A 19808-nucleotide genomic window follows, 5' to 3' on the forward strand; every position below is an offset into this window, starting at 1 on the left:
ATCCCAGATCTTCAGGGATATGTTTAGGTAGAGAGAAAAGGGGGTTTGTGAATGCGCCTTTGGACAACACAACCACCACTTGCCAGTAAATAAACATATACAGATGAATAGTCCTCCTCTGCAGAAGGTTGTTCCCACTGTGGGTGAGTCGCAACATCAGCCTGGGTCGGCGATTGCCACCATCACCATCAGAGCGTGAGGAAACGGTTAAGGAACCCAAATGGGAGCAGAAGGCAAGATCGTGCAAAGGTAAGAGATGGAGACACTTGGAAAAGCGTAGCTCCCGGTGGGAGCTCATCAGGCGGCAGGCGCTTGAGGTGCTTGAACTGTATGGAGAGGCGTCCCAGGGAAATGCAGCATCCCTGGCCGGGCGACACACGCTCCCCGCTCCGCCGAGGGCCCGCCCCGGCCCCCCCGGAGCTGCGGGCGGGGCGCTCCCGGCGCCGCGGGGGGAACGGCGGGCGGGAAGCGGCCGGCGCGGCGGCGAGAGGCCGAGGGAGCGGGGCCATGGAGCGCTACGAGAAGCTGAGCAAGGTCGGGGAGGGCTCCTACGGCGTCGTCTTCAAGTGCCGCAAGAAGGACACGGGCCAGATCGTGGCCATCAAGAAGTTCCTGGAGTCGGAGGAAGACCCGGTGATCAGGAAGATCGCCCTGCGGGAGATCCGCATGCTGAAGGTGGGCAGCGGGCTGTGCCCCGCCGGGACCGGGGGGATGGGGAGCCCGGAGCGGGGCTGGCAGGAGGAGGGAAGCGAGGAGACGGGTGTGAGGGAGCCGTACGGAGAGCGCCCGAGTCTCTGAGTTTCTCTGGGAAAAAGCCGGTGCCGGTGAAAGCCTGACCCTGGGAGGAGGCGATGGTCCGGAGCAGGGGGGGATGCTGCAGGGGGGAGCTGCTGGATGGCGGAGGAGCATCAACAAAGTCATGGCTGTGCCCTTCAGAGAGGGATTGATCCCGTCTCTGTCCCCCGTGGAATCAGAGGGATTGATCCCGTCTCTGTCCCCCGTGGAATCAGAGGGATCCTGTCTCCGTTCCCCATGGAATCAGAGGGATTGATCCCATCTCTGTCCCCCGTGGAGTCACAGGGATTGATCCCATCTCTGTCCCCCGTGGAATCAGAGGGATTGATCCCATCTCTGTCCCCCGTGGAGTCACAGGGATTGATCTCATCTCTGTCCCCCGTGGAATCAGAGGGATCCTGTCTCTGTTCCCCATGGAATCATAGGGATTGATCCCATCTCTGTCCCCCATGGAATCAGAGGGATCCTGTCTCTGTTCCCCATGGAATCATAGGGATTGATCCCATCTCTGTCCCCCGTGGAATCAGAGGGATCCTGTCTCTGTTCCCCATCGAATCATAGGGATTGATCCCATCTCTGTCCCCCGTGGAATCATAGGGATTGATCCCGTCTCTGTCCCCTGTGGAGTCAGAGGGATTGATCCCGTCTCTGTCCCCTGTGGAGTCAGAGTGATTGATCCCATCTCTGTCCCCCATGGAGTCACAGGGATTGATCCCGTCTCTGTCCCCCGTGGAGTCACAGGGATTGATCCCGTCTCTGTCCCCCATGGAGTCAGCGATGTCCGGGCTGACTGCCCTTTGGTGTGCGGCCAGCACCGTGTGCGACAGCCCGGCCGGCAGCCGCCCGCTCCGTGCCCAGGAGAGCCTCTGCAGGGACGAGGGCTGTCGGAGCTGGTGTGAAGCACTCGAGGCAGAGGTGGTCTGAGATAGCACGAGGTGGGGGACAGCCGTGGGCACAGCTCTTCTCGCTCCCCACTTCATAAATATGCCCCTGCTTCTCTGTATAATGCCTGTTTGGAGCCCCCAGTTGTGGGAGAACCACTGTGCTGGAGCCGTGTGTTGGGTGCCAGGGGCTGTGTGGGCTCAGGGGTGCTGACCCATGGAAGCGACTGCGGAACCGGCACCCATCGGCCACGGCAGCACCGTGTCTCTGCCGATCCGTTCTTGACTTCTGTGTGAGAGCTCATCCTTCACGTAGAAATGGGTCACTCATTCGGCCTCTGCTTATTTTCCTGAGGAAATAAAAGCACAGGAGTGATTGTGGTGAGTCCCACCCGAGGTCTGTCAAGCATGCAGAAATGAGGAGGAAGCCTGGAGAAAGAGGGAGAGGATGGGGTAGAATCCTAGAGTGGTTTGGGTTGGAAGGGACCTCAAAGATCGTCTAGTTCCAACCCCCCTGCCATGGGCAGGGACACCTTCCACTACACCAGGTTGCTCAAAGCCTCATCCAGCCTGGCCTTGAACACTTCCAGGGATGGGGTAAGGTTTCTTTTCACATGCCCAGCTTCTCAGCAAAGTTTCTAGAGGTTGTATCCCTTGGTTCATGCTTAGCAGACACCCATAGACTGTTGGGAATTTGTCCCATCTCTTTTTGAACTGGCATCTTCTTTTGGTCTCCATAGTATCCTGAGGCAGCGAGTGCCACAACTTTAGGAGTGTGTTGTGTGAAAAAATATTTCCTTTTATTTGTTATAAACTTGTTGCTGGATGATGGCATACAGTACCCCCAGCCATGTGTTGCGAGAAGTGGAGAGTTGTTCCCTTTTCACTTTCTCCAGGGAACTCATTATTTTATTCGCTTTCATTGTCTTCCCATCTTCAGCTTTTTCTTTCCCATGCAGAAGAGCCATAGCTTTAAAACATTGAACTGATTAAAAAAACATACTAACACCATGTTGCCTTATAAATTTTAAAATAATGACAATAGGACGACTTTTTACAAGAAATGTGCTGTTTAGACTAGACATAATGCATTCTTGTGGACAGTCAATGATTTAGGATTTTGCCATTAACAAAACCCTACTGAGAAAGAGTCCTGATTTCTCAGAAATCCACTGGGAAAGATGTTCCCTTTTATTTAAAACTTCTTTCCCAAAATTTATAGTCCTTCATATCTGATTTCGGCGGGACGTCATTCCCAGACTTCATTGCCTGTTGGTATTGCCTGAGGAGAAGGACTTGGGGGGGTGCTGGTGGATGAGAAGCTCAACATGAGCCGGCAATGTGCGCTGGCGCCCAGAAAGCCAACCGTGTCCTGGGCTGCATCCAAAGCAGCGTGGGCAGCAGGGCGAGGGAGGGGATTCTGCTCCTCTGCTCTGCTCTCCTGAGACCCCCCCTGCAGTGCTGTGTTCAGCTCTGGGGTCCCCAACACAAGAAGGACATGGAGCTCTTGGAGTGGGTCCAGAGACGACCACAAAGATGATCCGAGGGCTGGAGCACCTCTGCTATGAAGACAGGCTGAGAGAGTTGGGGCTGTTCAGCCTGGAGAAGAGAAGGCTCCGGGGTGATCTTATTGCAGCCTTCCAATACCTAAAGGAGGTCTACAGGAAAGCTGGAGAGGGGCGTTTTACAAGGGTATGTAGTGATAGGACAAGGGGTGATGGCTTTAAACTGAAAGAGGGGAGATTTCGATTGGATATAAGGAAGAAATTTTTCACTCTGAGGGTGGTGAGGCACTGGAACAGGTTGCCCAGAGAAGTTGTGGCTGCCCCATCCCTGAAGTGTTCAAGGCCAGGTTGGATGAGGCTTTGAGCAACCTGGTGTAATGGAGGGTGTCCCTGCCCATGGCAGGGGGGTTGGAACTAGATGATCTTTGAGGTCCCTTCCAACCCAAACCATTCTATGGTTCTATGATTCTATGATTTCTGTAGCTGCAGTTGATACTCATTGTGCTCAGTGTTCCCTTCCATGGAATTACCTTCATTTGCTTGCTGGGAAGCAAGTCACTTTCAGATTTGCAATTAATGCAAAATTTCAGCAGGTTGTGGTATTTCTGATATTTTGTTTTCCTGAATCTCTTTTGTGCTATCAGCTTGCCTTTTATCAAGCATTTATATGTTAATAAGTGGTGTAAATGTTATTGCCAAAGGAATACGAAGGCCTGATTCTCTACCCCCTGCAAAAAGAGGCAAAATAAGCCTGGATGCCATCCTAGAAGAGCCATCATCTAGGAAAAAAGCATATTTATTTTTTAGTTACATTTTGAGGAGATACAGCCTACATTTTTCTCCTCTCTTAAGGAAACGGATGATATGTAGCTCTATCATTTTAGTCAACAATACTGGAGCTGCATTAAGGTTTAAATGATATTAAAGATCTGAAAAGGAAAGTGATCACTGCAGAAGTCACTTGCAATGCAGATGGCAAATGCATCATCCCGAAGGGTACAAAGCCGACACGGCTGCGGTTAGCCACGGCAGGATCCGTGTCGGGCACTGTTGATTTTAACAAGTGCAGACCTGCTCGACTATCTTTTCAGTTTTTTCTCTGTAAATAGTAACAGTTTGTTTGTTTGTTTGTTGAGGTATTTCCTGGCTTAGGCAACAGCTAAGTGTTTGTCAAAGATATGGTGAGGTTGTGTTTCATCAGTAAAAAATGTAGGGCCTGATAAATTGTTATTCTGCACAGCAAATACCTTGTAGACAAAGGGGGTTTTATGGCCAGGAGCCATGGGGTGGGGGAGCGGGGCTGTACGCCGAGTCGAGATACCCTGCGTGATCCCAATTCCGTGGGAAAGGCTGGAAACACATGAAAACAGAGTGAGTCTGTGTGTAAACCCATCAGTGCCTGCTGTTTCCAGAAGGGTGTTGTCTCCCCAACCTTCACGTGGAGGCTGGCACAGTTTTTAGCTCTGGCACTACAAAGAAGATGAGAGAAAAATAAGATGCAAAGCTGTGTGCGTACACGAAACAGAAAATAACCCCTATCATCTTGGCATGGGAGTGTTTGTAACTTTGGGGAAAAGCCCTTAGAGGCCATCTGGCCTGTGTGCAGAAGGTGACACACAGCCTTGTCACCCAAGCAGGGGGCATGGAGGGGAACCTGTCCAGCAACCAGCCACCAGCAGCATTGATAACCTTAGAAACTGCTCTCTGAAACGCTGCACCAGCAGACGGGGACATTGTTAGGGTCACTGGCAGATTTATCATGCCCTATCACAAGGGCGTGTAGTGACAGAACAAGGGGTGATGGCTTTAAACTGAAAGAGGGGAGATTTAGATTGGATATAAGGAAGAAATTGTTCACTCAGAGGGTGGTGAGGCACTGGCACAGGCTGCCCAGAGAAGTTGTGGCTGCCCCATCCCTGGAAGTGTTCAAGGCCAGGCTGGATGAGGCTTTGAGCAACCTGGTGTAGTGGAGGGTGTCCCTGCCCATGGCAGGGGGGTTGGAACTAGATGATCTTTAAGGTCCCTTCCAACCCAAACCATTCTGTGATTCTGTGATTCTATGACATGCACACAAATCGCCTGTGATGGAAAGCTGAGGGAGGTGTGCGTTTGGATAGAAGCAACCACTGTGATTTAAGAGCTCTGGCAGTGGCAGACAAATGTTACGTGTCCTTTCTTGCATGTAGATAATTTCCATTTCGGAAACCCCAGGGAAGCCTTTTCCCCAGCAGGACTCACCCTGGAGCTCTGCTTTACCGTGCAGCAGCTCTGCAGATGGGCTGCTCTGACACGCCAGTCCTGGTGGTTTCTGCAGCCTGCTGCAAGGCTGCACGCCTCTTCTGTGCTCTGGAAGGGTGAACCCGGCTGCTTACACCCTCCCTGGGAGAACCACAATCATTGCTGGGATTTTCGGCACTCTTGCGGGCCGTTTTCTGTATCTCGTCACCTTTTGCAAAGCGGATAAGGAAGTGATGAGGATAGAGGGGCTATGAGATAAATGTCAGACCTGAGGGGTGTTCAAGGCTCCTCTCCTGTGGTTTAATACTTTCACTAGAGCCCTGCCGTGGGAACTGAGGGTGCACGGAGAAAGTCTGTCCGTGGTGCCAGGTCAGGAGACATGGCCAGGGCAGAGGTGGTCACGCTGACCGTCAGCCCCTGCTGACACTGCGGGGTCCCTCCCGCTGGGCAGGGAAGGGAAGGCGCTTGGTGGTCAAATACTCCCCACGGAGGACTGAGGAAGCATTCAGGAGATCTTGGTTGTAACCTAGGTTTGGTCCAGGTGGGTGTGACGTTCTTTGATACAGGCAGATGGTTTACACGATGTGGGCAGGAGCCTCAGCCCCGCAGAAGGACTGAAGGAACCAACAAGGCATGTATGTGGTAAGAGATGTTGTTTAGAAAAATCAGCTCCTTGCTGCCAGTTTGCAGGACTGGGATAGCCACCTTCTGTGCACTGACGGGCCCCTGTGTGTTGGCATATGGACTCAATGCAGTTTGGGTTCAGTATAATGTCCTCCAGAGGCAGTGAGCTCCCGGGAAGGTCTCTCTTTATAAGGAGCTTCTACAGTGACACGCTTGAATAAAACTGCTTTTTGCAAAGGGTCCCACAGTGCGCCCATCAGAGCACTGGACTGGCCCCTGCCCTGTCCCTCCTGCTCGTGACAGGCTGGCAATGAGGTGTGCTGGGGGTCTTCTACTGAACTGCCCTTTCACCCAAACTCACCGGTTAACCCCAGGATTCAAATTGTGGATTTCAGTGATCCTTCACCTTGGGGTTACTGGGTGCTTCCCCAACCAGCTGCATTCCTCATTTGAAGCCCCTTACAGTTTTCTCCTGTCTTGACTCTCCACTTCCTTCTCCTTCGCAGGCTTTTCCAGATGGCTTAGAGGCACATTAGAAGATGGAGTTGGTGTAACTCCTAGGTGATGCCCTTTCCAGCCTCTTTGCTTGGAAATGTGTTTGTTCTAAAGCCTTGGTCAGGCAAAGCTCTCATGGATACAGGTCCCTGCAAACAGAGGGGATGATGCCATGAGTCATCTGAAAAGAAATAACATTACTGAGTTGGGTCTGGCTTTTCTTTTATTTCCTCTTCCAAACACTGTGTTGTGCCCCTTGCTTCAAGCCCTCTCCCAGCCTTCCCCCAAAACGTGGGTAAAAGAGTAAGAAATGAGAAGCTCCAGTAATTTCCATCCTCATCTCTTGCAAGGTGCATCTGAATAACCTTGTGCTCAGGTTTCACACGTGGTAAGGAGCTGTGGGAGCTGCCCAGGAGGGGAAGCCCTGGTATGAGCACATGAAGTGGATGGAGAGGAACAAGCAGCAATATAAATTCTCCTAATTAACATTATTCTGACAATAAGCTGGTGAAGCTGAGACCACGTGCTTTACTTAACGCTTATCACAGGAGGTCTTGGTTTCTCCTAAATGTGTGTTTGCCTGCTCCAGGCTCTTGCCACGGGTGATTTCCCAAGCTGTTCTCCAGGGAGAGCTGCTTTCATTGCGGTGCAGTCAAAGGCTGGGTACGTACAATGAAAGGCACTGCTGGAGTAGCTGTGGGCACCAGGATGAGTTCTTTATCTGTGAGCATCTTTTCTAAGAGGCACTCACCAAAGCCAAGCAGACTCATTGGCCACGGCCGGTTCCTGAAATAACTACTCCACAGGCTGAGCTGGAGCTGAGCTGCTGCTTCGTGTCGTGCTGTGCTTGTTAAAAGGTTTTGGCTCGAGAAATTGAGACCTTTGTGGGTAAAAGCACTGTGTCCCTGCCTTTACTCCACTCCTCCGTGCAGTAACTAACCAGTCCCTCCGCTCTGTGTTACAGCAACTGAAACACCCCAACCTGGTGAACCTGCTGGAAGTGTTCAGGAGGAAGCGGAGGCTGCATCTGGTCTTCGAATACTGCGACCACACAGTTCTCCACGAGCTGGACAAGCACCCTCGGGGGTGAGTGGGCTGTCTCTGACTGGGAGCTTTGAGCAAAGGAGTCAGGGGGTGTCCGTGTCGTCGCTGCTCTGCAGAGTTTTCAGAGGAATTTCATTAATTACAGGAGAGGTTTCTCAGCCCAGTGGCCAGGACGTGCTCCGTTACTGCGGTTTAGCAATGACATCCAAAAGAATTGCGTGTGAGCCTGCGTGTGCTCCTGCACGGTGCTGCTCACCAAGGAGACGGGGGCGCTGAGCCCGGCCGTTTGAGGGATCTTTGGCTGGCTGGGCAGCAGCAAGCCCAGCTGGCTTGGGAGAAGAGGTTAGGGCTGCGGGGGAGGCGGGCAGGTGGGCTGGGGGCACGCAGCCCTCCTTCTTGCTGCTCCTCAGGGGCGTTGCAGGTCACTCCGGGAGGCTGTGCAGATCCAGGCTGTGGGCAGTGGGGACAGTGTGATGGAGCACCCAAATATACACCCTATAGCGATGTCACTGGTGACCTGGATGGCAGACCAGTGACTTCCTGCCATGCTGCTGCACTAAGCAGTACGTGTTGGTTGGCAGCAGTGACCGGGAGCTGTGCCTGCACCTCTCTGCACAGCCTTGGTGAACTGCCAGGTCAGATACCCTCTGCTTTAAACAGGCACTTGCATAAAGTGTGAGCTGCACCGGCAGAAGAAACATTTCTCCAGGACAGGGTTTGTTCCTGTGACACATTATGAATGTCACTCCCACTTAATACATTGTCCATAATTATTCACAGTGTCTTGGTGCCGTGGAAATGCTACGCAGAAGTTCATAAATCATTTTACAGGCCTGGAGCTAAATGAGTTGCCTGCAGGAGACTAATTGGGGGTTGAGTAAACAAGAGCCTGTTATTCTCTTTCTCCCTGATGTGGAGCTCTAGATGGAGCATGGAGCATGCTGATAGCAGATGGCTTTGTGAGCTGCCCCGCAGCTTTCACCCCAGTTTGAACTGGAATCACCCCTATTCACCTGGAATCTGAAGAGAGGATGGATAACAAACAAATACTTCACATTTGCTTTCTGTTCATCAGAACAACTCCAGTGTGAACGAACGTGTAACGCCTGGTTGCACGCTTTGCTTTTGATCTTTGCTAGGCAGATGGTCAAGTCCTTTGTGGTCAGGATTAAAGTGGGTGGTCAGAGGCCTCTTTGCACTGTGTTTCCAGGTCATTTGACCAAGTTCATCCCCTTGTCAGGCTGCCAGTGCAGCACTCTCATCATTCTAGGATGTTTCTACAAGGGAACTCTAGCATTGCAACAGCAAAGTCACCACAAGACCTTCTGCCCTGACAGCAGAAGGTGGCTTAAAGAAAAAGCCAGGCTTCCTACATATCGTTTTGATTTAGTTTTTGTTTGTTTGTTTTTTCTTTATGATGAATCAGAAGCTTTTCAGCATTGAACACATGAAATAAAATTGGGTTTGAGCTTGAAAGCATGAAGACTATCACCTCTGCCTTTCCTGAGGTGGTTGAAGACCATTACAGACAGCCAAGGAAGTTTAAGAACGGTGGCACAGTAACTGAAAGAGAGGAGAGGAGGCTGGATCTTTAACAGAGGTTTTCTTTCTCTGAAGTGTTTGCCAGCAGTTGGAGGGAAGGAGAGGAGATGCAAACCAAAGTGGAGCTTTATATTCTTGTAGGAACATCCTTCCCCATCCCATTTTGGTCACCTCGCTACTCTGAACAAGCAATGACATGATGGCATTGCAACTCAGAGCATACATCTATACTGTACCACGGATGCTCCACCACCTCCAACTCTCTGAGCAGTTGCAGAGGCAGGAATGCCTGCTGGCATGTCAGGAGGATTGCTGGGAAGCGTGGATGCTAACTAAGCACAGGATTTGACACGGACTTGCACGCACTGACGTGTGGTCACCGGTTGGCCACATGCTGGCTGTGGCTGAGTGGTACCAGACACTCTGGTACGTTCTTAACTGCCATAAATCCTTATATCTTGTTGCACTGACTGGATCTGGAAGTGGTGTTGACGTTCCCTTTGATGCTCGTGGGGTGCTTGGAGGGTGACCTCACAGAAGAGCCCTGCTTTGTGCAGGGAGGTGCAGGCAGAGCTCAGCCTCAGCTCTGGAACATTGGAAGAGGTACAGGAAGCCTCCACCATCAGCAGCCCAGTGTGACTGGTTCCCTGCAGTGGATGTCCATGAACTGAGGGTTCTGTGTGTTTCTTGTAACTTAAATATAGCAAGAAAATGGAGCAAGTGTTTTTTCTTTGAGTTTTCTGACTTGTCCCCTGGCAGTTTTGCCCAGAGATCCCTGTACAACGTCAGCACTCAAAGGCCTCCTCTTCCTTTTTTTCTGTAACAGTGAAGTTATTTTTAATGACCAAAATAAACCCGTGCTTTTTTAAAACAGGGTGCCGGAGCATCTAGTGAGGAGCATAACCTGGCAGACCCTCCAAGCTGTGAACTTCTGCCATAAACACAATGTAAGTCCCCTAACCAGCACTAACGATTCCTGTAACCTGGCTTTGGAGCAGAAGGAGATTCTCTTGCCATTTTCCTGATTACAGAGCTTTCGTGGCACAGTCGGATGAAATTCCTGTTCTCAACAGGAAATGTGTATCTGAAATATTAGGGTGCACCCACAACAGCTGCATTTACTACCACACAGATCCCTTGGGTTTGCTGTCAGGGAATGATTTGCACTAATGACCTTAGAGAAGCTCCCAAGCTGAACAGGGTCTATGTTCCTTGTAGGTTCCCTGTGCCGTGCGTTAGAACTGACGTTTGGAAAACTGGCTTAACTTCTCATCAGCTGAGACCTGAACAAACTGCTGCTGATTTCACAGGAGGTCCTGCTGTTGATAGTCATAGGCGTTGAATCATGACACCGCTTAAAAGGTTTCAAAAATTAGACACAATAAACCAGTTTTGCAACCCCTCCCCTGCTTTCTGGAGAGAGGTGTGAGTTGTGTGCATGGCGAATGTTTTGCAGAAAGCAGTGGAGATGCTTTAAGAAGCAGGGAAGGAAAGGAGCCTTTTGGAGAGGTTCTTTAGGCAAACTTAGCTATAGTTGTCTTTGATTTTGTTTACCTGCCAATATTTGAGGTTTAAGAGTCAGGCAGGAGATCTCTCTGGAATGGGTGTTTTGTCTTTGCTGGGAGAATTATGTCCAGCCGAGCCACAGGAACTTGGCCACAGGTCCGTCCCACTTCCAGGATTTGTTGTTTTGCTTCTTTATTCTGTTCCTCCTCTCACTCCGAAAGATTTAATGGAGTTTTAAAGCAGAGGGAACAATGAGATGCTGCAGTCTGACCTGCCGTAGATCACAGGTAATGAGGTTTTATGCAGCTGCCCTTTTGGAACTCCATGACACTGGTTTTAAAAGCAGCATTTCAGTCCTCAGGAGGCGACACAATAATTTGGCACCAGCTTAGCTAGGAAAAATCCGAGGTGTTTGTGCTGAGGCAATGGTAGGGGAGGGACAACATGAGCTAGACCCTGGTAGTTTCAGCAGAGCACACCTTTCATACATAGGCAGAAGAAATGAAGGTCTCTGCTAATCTGATCAGCAGAAACTCTTTGGCAAGCCCAAATTCAATTGCTGTGAACCTTCAGCAAGCAAGCTCGCTTCCCAAGAATCAAGAATTGCTGATGTTGGAAGGGACCTCTGGAGATCATCTAATCCAGCCCTCCCATTCAAGCTGGGTCAGCTAGAGCAGGCTGCTCAGAAACTTTTCCAGTCAGGGTTTGAATATCTCCAAGGATGGAGGCTCCACAGGCTCTCTGGGAAACCTGTTTAGATATTTGGCCACCCTCACAGTAAAAAAAAAAAAAAAATCATGTTTAAATGGAATTTCCTGTGTGTTCAATTTGTGCCCATTGCTTCTTGTCCTTTCACTGGACTCTGAGGAGAGCCTGGCTCGGACTTCTTTACTTGTTCCCATCAGGTGTTTATACGTATTGATAAGATCCCCCCTAAGCCTTCTCTTCTCTCCAGGTTGAATGATGATCCCAGCTCCCTCAGCCTCTCCTTGGATGTCAGATACTCCAACCTCTTAGTTGTGTTAGTGGCCTTTCACTGGAGACACTCCAGTATGCCCACGTCTTCCTTCTACTGAGGAGGCCAAAGCTGGACACAGAACTCTGGATGTGTCTCACCTGTGCTGAGCAGAGGGAATGCCAGGGATGCTGTGGCACCTACAAAGATAGATGAAGTCCGTTGTCTAAACCACAGCCTTCATCTCATCTGCGAGCTTTGCCAGCAAAATCCTTTGCTTGCCTACCAGATTGTCAGTAAATCCAGTTCATGGATTTGGTCCAAACTGATCCCAGGTGGCCCTACGCACAGAAGCACCTCTCATTAGGATCTCCCCACGAATTTGTAGAACTCAGCCCCTTACCAGGAGTGTGTTACACGTACTTGTATCAAGTGAGTTGCGTTTGCAGAGAGCGAGGTTAACAACAACCCTTGCTATGCAAACCACGCTCCTCCCGCTGGCTGATTCCCAGCTGGTGCTGGGGAGCTGACTCCGTGTTGTCCAAGTGATACAGAGCTACGCAGCTCAAGCTGGGAGCCTGCACAGTGCCTCAGCCCAAAGGTGGGGTGTAGGCAGGGTGACTGCCAGCCCCAGCAGGACATGGCTTTAGCTGCTGTTCAGAAATCCTGGCATCTTCTCTTTCAGCAGGAATGGTTGCCTGGTTGACGTTCATGGTACAACGTGCGAGGGGTACGTGGCTGAATTAGGGTGAGGTTAAATACTTATTTCTAACCTTGTTTTTTCCTGCCTCTAGTGTATCCACCGAGATGTAAAACCAGAGAACATCCTGATAACAAAGCACTCGGTCATCAAACTCTGTGACTTTGGATTTGCTCGCATCCTGAGTGAGTGCCGACTCGCTGCTTACACAGATGGTCAACACGTGAAAGCTCAAATGAAGGGTGGGATCGGGCTTTCAAACACCAGTAAAGACTCACTTGTCTTTATCTGCTACATGTGTAAAACATCCTGCCCAGGGAGGTGGTTGAGTCCCCATTCCTGGATGTGTTTAAGAATGGGGTGGACGAACTACTTAGGGATATGGTTTAATGGGGATTAGGGATGGTTGGACTGGATGATCTCTGAGGTCTTTTCCAACCTAGAAATCTATGAATCTATGAATCCTATATAAAAACTGGTGTGTTTTCACAGAGAATCTCTGCCAAAGGCTGGGGAGAGATCCCCAAACCAGCTCGAAGGGAGCTAGCCCAGACAGAGGGATGCCAAGTGCCTCTGTGGGCTCCCTCTGAGCTCCCTGCTGGTGCAGCTGAACTGCTGGTGGTGCTGGTAGATTGAAGTCTGCCTTGGGCACCTCCGAGCTGCCCAGCAGTTGCTTATGCAATGCTGGAGACACAGCTGGAGTTCCCTGGCAGGAGAGGCCCCTCTGGCAGAAGGCACTGCCTCTGCAAACAATGGCTTCACATTTTCCGTTGAAGTAAACCCCCTAATTTATTTTTTTTTTTAGCTCTTGTTCAGACAAATCACGTGGGCTTTGAGAACTGACCACAGGCTGATGCAGGGCCCTGCTGTGGAGCTCTGCTTGTTTTCGTTTCGAAAAAAATATGGTCTTGATTTTTTCCAAATCTTCAAGTGTTTCCAAAGTTGGGTTCTGCTAGTGGCCAGTGACTCATCCTGTTCCTGTAGCTGTTGCTGCCCCAACGTGTCTAACAACTGATGTTGGCTCGTCTGTATCGTTCTGATCCCTCATTCCTTTTCGTTTCTCTCCTTCCTGACCCCAACCTAGCTGGTCCGAGTGATTATTACACAGACTACGTGGCTACCAGGTGGTATCGCTCTCCGGAGTTACTTGTGGGAGACACCCAGTACGGCCCTCCCGTGGACGTGTGGGCGATAGGCTGTGTCTTTGCAGAGCTGCTGTCTGGGGTGCCCCTGTGGCCTGGCAAGTCTGATGTCGACCAGCTGTACCTCATCCGGAGAACCCTGGGTAAGTGTCCCCTCTGCACTGGTCAGAGCCGTGGTCTTCCCAATGCCTTTGGCAGAACTGGAGCTTGCCCAGGAGGAGTTTCCTGTGTGGTGGGAGTTGAGATTAGCCCGAAAGTGAATTTACCAACTGGATCTCTCCCTTTAGTAGCTGCTGGCCTTATTTGAGGTGTTAGCCCTTGAAAGGGAGCTGGCTTTTCCTGGCACGAAACCTGCACATCTTGTTAGGAGTTTGTGTAGTTGGTGTAACAGATGCTGCTTCAGGTCCTGGCAGGATTTGGGGAAATGAAGTTGGCATCCACGTGGGTGGTGACTGTTCTTCAGGAGAAGCTCGTGGGGTAGAATTGGTTTCAGCTTGTATGAGCCAGCAGTGCCAGGCTGTGGCTGGGTGGCTCACAACGGACAGGGCTGCGGAAGCAGGATCGTTGCCTGCAAACTGCCCAAAACCGTCCTTCCACTCTCTTCAGCAGTGGTGAACTCTGGGAAGCTGGTGCTGGTGCTGGGCAATTTAAGAAAGACGTGGTATGTGTTAGGTGACCACCGGCTGCCCCTCCTGGTCCTTTGGGGTGGCTCAGTGACTAGCAGGGTGTGGAGCACAGGGCCCCGCAGGAGGCACAGAAACACCTGCCCCTGCTGCTGTCCTTTCTTCATCTTCAGCTGTCACCACTCAGGTAGGAAAAATGAGATGCCTGTATCAGAAAGGACCAGGAGCGCTTTTGCGTAAAGGTTTGAAAGATCCAGGTATTTTTCAGGGTTTGGTACCAAGCGAAGTGGTCCATGCCTCTGGATAATAAATAGTTGGATTTAGTTCATCACAGCTTTGGAGGTCTCGTAAACATTGGAGATGCCTGTTGATGGCTGCGTGCTTGGGAAAGAGAGTGTGAACATGGAAGTTTTGTCTGTTCCACTTGTTTGTCTGTATTCACCAAGGAGTTTTAGGAGCCACTCCGGATTTGGAACAGAGGTTAAATAAAAGAGGCATTATCCATGTAACACTGAAGTTGATCCAGTCTCATTGATTCTGTTTGATCTTGGTGTGTAGCATCCGATTTCTTGGGTGGAAAGGAACAACCCCCTACTTTTAACTGAAATTTGTTGGAATGAACTGAGAATTGTGATTTTTACCGAGCAGTTTATAAAACTATAAAAGTGACTAATGGCTTTAAGCAGATCAGCTCCTTAGCTAGAAAAACAGTTCAACCTTGATTGCTCCAGAATACAGTTATGCCAGTGTTAGGTAAGTTATAATTTATTTTTAATGGTAGGGTTTCAGCCAGAAGAAATTCCCTTTTGATCCAGGTGATGGACTGAGGCAGTGTTGACAGGGAAAAGCTCCACGGCCAAAGCTGTGTGATTACGATGGTTTGGCTGTTGTACTGGCTCTGTTGTTCGGGATTTGATTTTAACATTTTGCTTGCTCGGAGCTGCTCTAAGCTTCAAAAAAGGGCTGTGAAACTGCATTTGGGGAAAAGTTGCAGCACGTTCCTGTCGGCGCTGCATTTCAGCTCTTTTCTGTACACCATCCTCAGGAATGCACAAAAAGAATTTCACCCAATGCGAGTTAATCTCCAAAACAAAGAGTGGCTCCTGCCACTTACTCCGCAGAGCCCAGGGCTGACCCGTTGTGTCTGATGTGGGCAGAGGAGTCAGCTGCTGATGGGCATCTTGCTTAACGCTTTGGGAAGGATCCCTGGCTGAAGCTGGGTGCTGTGGCATGGCTGGAGTTTCGGATCCTGGGAGGTGTTTGCACAGCACCCTCTAGCTCTCATGCTGGGGCTCGTTTCCCCACTCACCCACACCCAGCCTGAGTCTGGCAGGCGCGCGGTGGAGGCACAGGTGGTGGCACAGAGCAGATGTGTTTGTGCAACTCAGTGCCTTGCCCACCTCATTCCTTGTTTTTCTACCAAGGGGTCTTTTTGCTAGTGCAAATCCGAACATGCAGTTTCCCAGATAAAGCAGTGATAGGATCTGGGCGTTTGGCATGGGGAGATAGACAGAAGTACGTATTTTCCAACGCCCCCAGCTATAGTGGCCACAGTTCCTAAAAGCCGCTCTGCTGCACAGCACAGGAACGCAGGGCCTGGAAGATGCACAGCAACTGAGTACTCCTGCTCCAGAAACTGCTCCCACCAGCTGAATTTGTTTCCAGCATGAGGCCCTGGGCAGTTGTGACTGCGGGCAGCGGGAGCTGTGTGGTCCTGTCTTTCATTCTGTGGGCTGTGGGATCACTGATGACCTACATGGACATTAGTTTTCGCAAAAGAACGTTTCGTCAGCTCACTTGATGGTGCTCCATCTCTTTAGATGTTCTCTCAGATGGTGTCAGCCTTGTTAGAGGATAAGCTTGTTCAATGCAGGCACTGTAAAAATAGCAAATTAATCCCACTCTGTTTTTTTATTCTTGGTCAAAGGGGATCTTATTCCCAGGCACCAGCAAGTGTTCAGCACCAACCAGTTCTTCAGCGGGGTAAGAATTCCAGACCCGGAGAGCATGGTAAGAGCTCCCTCCAGACACACTTCTCTCGAGCCTAGTGCTAACCAGCAGTCTGTCTGTCTGCAGCGCTAAGGAGACATGGTGTTTGGACAGAGAAATGTTCCTACTGCTTTTTACCCAGAGTACATGTGCTATCTGCTTTGGAAGTAGAGCTGGAAAAGCATTGCTTGCTCCGCTTGACCGGTCCTTTTTACCTGTCCAAAACCTTTGCCAGTGTGCACTAGAATATTATTTGGGGGTGGCTGAACCCGTCTCATGACGTTTTACCCAATACCCTGTGTAAAAGCAGTCATAGAATCATAGAATCATAGAATCATAGAATGGTTAGGGCTGGAAGGGACCCTCAAAGGTCATCTAGTCCAACCCCCCTGCAAGGAACAGGGACATCTCCAACTAGATCAGGTTGCTCAGGGCCTCAAACAGATGCTTAACCTTTGCTCCTTCTCCCTGCTGCTGGTGGCACAGCAGCCGACCTACTGTGCCACTGTACCAAACCATGACACCTACTCAGCCTCAGAAACGCCAGGCAGCTCCCCGCTGAGCACACGGAGTGATAGATGCATTTTTTGAGGTACAGGCCGTGTTGCTATGGAAAGCTGGTTCTCTGTACCCTGAGGAATGAAATGCTTGCTAATATGAGTACACTCACTATTGGGTTTTTTCCCTCCAGGAGCCGTTAGAAATGAAATTCCCCAATATTTCATACTCTGCTTTAGCTCTCATGAAGGTAAGAAATTTACAGCTACTGGAGTTGCTCTGCGCTGAGACGTAGCAAATGCTACAAAGTCTGTTTTACTTCTCCAACTGGTAAATGGTTTGAGAGTTGGTTACTGAATTATCAGAGATTCATTGAAAAATAGAGCCGGAGGGGACTCGGAGAGGACTTTTAATCCACTCCTCTCTAATCCACTCAGCTTTACCATGGAGGTGGAAAACATGTTATTCCTCTATTAAGATGCAGTGAATGGAAACGGTGAGGATGGACACGTTAAAAAGCAGGTGCAGCTGTGGGTAGTACTCGCTACGCTGAACACTGGAACAGCACAGCCAGTGTCGTAGTGGATTCCCATTTCAGAGAGTTGTCCTCGTTCAAATGAAAGTCAGGGGCTTAACTTTTTTGGGGCTTGATGGTTTTCTACACCATACAATTGTAGCTGTCCCTCCAGCCACAATTTCTATTACTGCCTTGTGGCAGTTGTTCAGTATGAGCTGCTTTGCAAGCTTCGTGCTGGCTCTGAAAAGCCAGACTCTGACAATTAATTAATTTGAAAAAAAGAAAAAAAGGTTAACACATGTATCTGTGTGAATACTTGCTGGCTGTGGTGAGTAGCTGGAATTGTGCAGACCTGTTTCACCAGAGTTCTGTGTGATCCTTTTTTCCTTTTTTCTAAGGGTTGCCTTCGTATGGACCCCGCCGAGAGGCAGACATGTGAGCAGCTGCTGCAGCATCCCTATTTTGACAGAATTAAGGAGGCAGCGAATCTGGGGAAAGAACATGAAAAAACAGCTCGGAAACCAGCCAGGCTGGCTCGGAAGCACGCACCAGGGGTAACGTTTTCGTAGCAGTATTTAATTCCATGTGCCTAAGGAGGGGACTGGTTTGCTTTGGTTTGCTCCCAGGAGGTGGGCTCGTGCTGGCTGTTAACGTTAGACTGATCTTAATTTTAGCCCGAGGAGAAAATTAATGTCCCAGCTAAAGAGTAAGTCAGTACAAACGGAATTCTGCATTGCAGCTCCATCGAGTCCCTGGGGATAAGCAGCACAGCAATGGGAGAGATTGGGATTGTCCAGGAATGTGCGTTCCTGCCAAAGAACAGCAGGGCAGCGGAACAAACCGGGCAGGCTTGTGCGGCGTTCTCTGGGATCTGTTTGGTGCTTTTGAATCCGGATTATGGAGGTGGCAAAAACGCTCAGTTGCATTTGTAACTGCTGATGGGATGTGATGCCTTACACAGCTCCAGGCGTTACACAGTGCACTGGGTGTTTCTGCAACTGGAGCTGCCAGGCAAATATCTCCCTGCGGTTTCAGTCTTTCCAGACGCCAGCCCAGGTCTCCAAGTCCAGCCTCACGATGAGAGTCATTCAGCGGTTCTTTCCTCCTGTGAGCCACGTTCCCCATGACTGGGGAACTGGGAACATGCAGGGAAGTTGGAAGCGTAGGATGGAGAACTGCTACAGCATATAAATTCCTGGATCAAACTGACTCGCCTCTTCCATTTCTATGACATGGGATGTAACTAATATTTTTCTTGCCCCAGATGACTGGAAGAAATACCTTTAATGAGCTGTTCTGGCCGCAGTCCAGTTGTAGACCACCTGATCCATGACCGTTAGTTTGGAAAGTACAGGATTACAGTATGAATAGTTTTATAGCTTTTTGAAAAATGAAATGCATGCTTTGACCTCATTTCAAACCAATACACACTATGTGACTTTTCCTTTAGTTACAGCACCTGCCTCAGTTAACCAGCAGTAACGTTCTGCCGGCTTTGGACAGCAAGAAGTACTGCTGCAAAACCAGGAAATCAAACTACCACTTTCCTAACATCTAACCGGATGGCAGATTAAAATCTAGTTGTTGTTCAACATTCAAGTCGTTCAGAATTTATAAAAGAAGGATACGTGATGGAAAACTAAATTAATACATCATGGAATCATAGAATCCTAGAATGGTTTGGGTTGGAAGGGACCTCAAAGATCATCCAGTTCCAACCCCCCTGCCATGGGCAGGGACACCCTCCACTACACCAGGTTGCTTGAAGCCTCATCCAACCTGGCCTTGAACACTTCCAGGGATGGGGCATGTTATGACATGGACAAAAGTGATCTGTAAAGCAATGTGCACTGGGTCAGTAATGGAAGGAAGGGGATACACGGAGAGAGCTCCGAGGTTGTGTTAGTGTTCTGTGTCCCAAGGGAAAGGCGCTTGTTTTGCTTTATTTGTGGCTGTACATTGGTTCAGGATTACTGCAACCCCGTGTTTGCAGTGTGAACTGAAAAACTCTGGCCTGGCTGTCGCCCGTATCGCAGACTCAGCAGAAGAACTGCACCCGTGCCAACTAAACCCGCGTCCCGCCGTGTCAGAACAGGAATACTGCTTCAGACCAGCGCTCGGCCGCCGATCCTGCGAGGAACTGTGAGCGCGTTGCCTGGGCGAGCAGAGGCCAGATGGATGTGTTTGTGGAGCTGAGCTCGATGGTGGGCTACCCAACGGCTCCAGTTAGTTAGAAACCTGCTGGAATAGCACCACTGTAAAGATGTGTCTGTCTTGTGTCCTGCATTCTAGATCTCAAAAAGTACTGGCAGTGACTTCACGGAAGGCTCTGCAGGCACCGGTACCAGGAGGAGAACTTCTACGTAATAAAACCTGTTGTTTCTTTAGTCTTTTCTGCGTTTCTCCTGCTGGTTTCTTCCTTGCCTTATGAGGTTGTTTTTATTTGCTGGTTCTGTCAATAGTGAAGTCACTCACCTGTGATGTTACAGAAATTGTTTTTATCAAAAATAATTCGTTAATATAATTCATAAAATCGGCCAGACGCAGGCAGGAATTCTACCGAAGCGTATGTATTAGAATGATTCTGGGGGTTTGTGTAATCTCAGGATGTAATATTGTGTTGATTTGGAATAAAAGAAATGTAGCTTGTTTTTCCAATTTACTGATGTGTTTTATTGTACGAAGTTTTACTACTGGGCAAGGAACGTCCTCTTTCTGCCGTAAAACTAGAGCAAAAATGTTTTATTTTCCCAG

General features: G+C 49.7%; 1 protein-coding gene across 3 annotated transcripts; it reads left to right on the forward strand.

Annotated features, from left to right (window-relative positions):
• Nucleotides 1–507: 507 nt before the first annotated feature.
• On the forward strand, nucleotides 508–18612 carry CDKL1 (cyclin dependent kinase like 1). Of its 3 annotated transcripts, none has more exons than XM_009986252.2 (9): nucleotides 508–675; nucleotides 7503–7624; nucleotides 9999–10071; nucleotides 12380–12470; nucleotides 13370–13570; nucleotides 15978–16060; nucleotides 16731–16787; nucleotides 17453–17608; nucleotides 18505–18612. In XM_009986252.2, exons 1-9 carry the CDS (start codon nucleotides 508–510, stop codon nucleotides 18610–18612), a joined length of 1059 nt encoding a protein of 352 aa, XP_009984554.1. The 3 variants fall into 3 exon arrangements, with proteins under 3 accessions (XP_009984554.1, XP_086469262.1, XP_086469263.1); XM_086613136.1 differs by having other exon boundaries at nucleotides 18511–18612; XM_086613137.1 differs by lacking the exon at nucleotides 17453–17608.
• The last annotated feature ends 1196 nt before the right edge of the window (nucleotides 18613–19808 follow it).

This window comes from Tauraco erythrolophus, chromosome 6 (genome assembly GCF_009769465.1).
Source record: "Tauraco erythrolophus isolate bTauEry1 chromosome 6, bTauEry1.pri, whole genome shotgun sequence".
NCBI lineage: Eukaryota > Metazoa > Chordata > Aves > Musophagiformes > Musophagidae > Tauraco > Tauraco erythrolophus.

What these genes read in the sequence shown, in the direction of transcription:
- CDKL1 (XM_009986252.2), top strand. Translation starts at nt 508, where the DNA reads ATGGAGCGCTACGAGAAGCTGAGCAAGGTCGGGGAGGGCTCCTACGGC. An exon ending in CTGGACAAGCACCCTCGGGG is followed by an intron (nt 7,625 to 9,998) that starts GTGAGTGGGCTG and finishes TTTTTAAAACAG; the next exon opens with GGTGCCGGAGCATCTAGTGA. An exon ending in CTGCTTTAGCTCTCATGAAG is followed by an intron (nt 16,788 to 17,452) that starts GTAAGAAATTTA and finishes CTTTTTTCTAAG; the next exon opens with GGTTGCCTTCGTATGGACCC.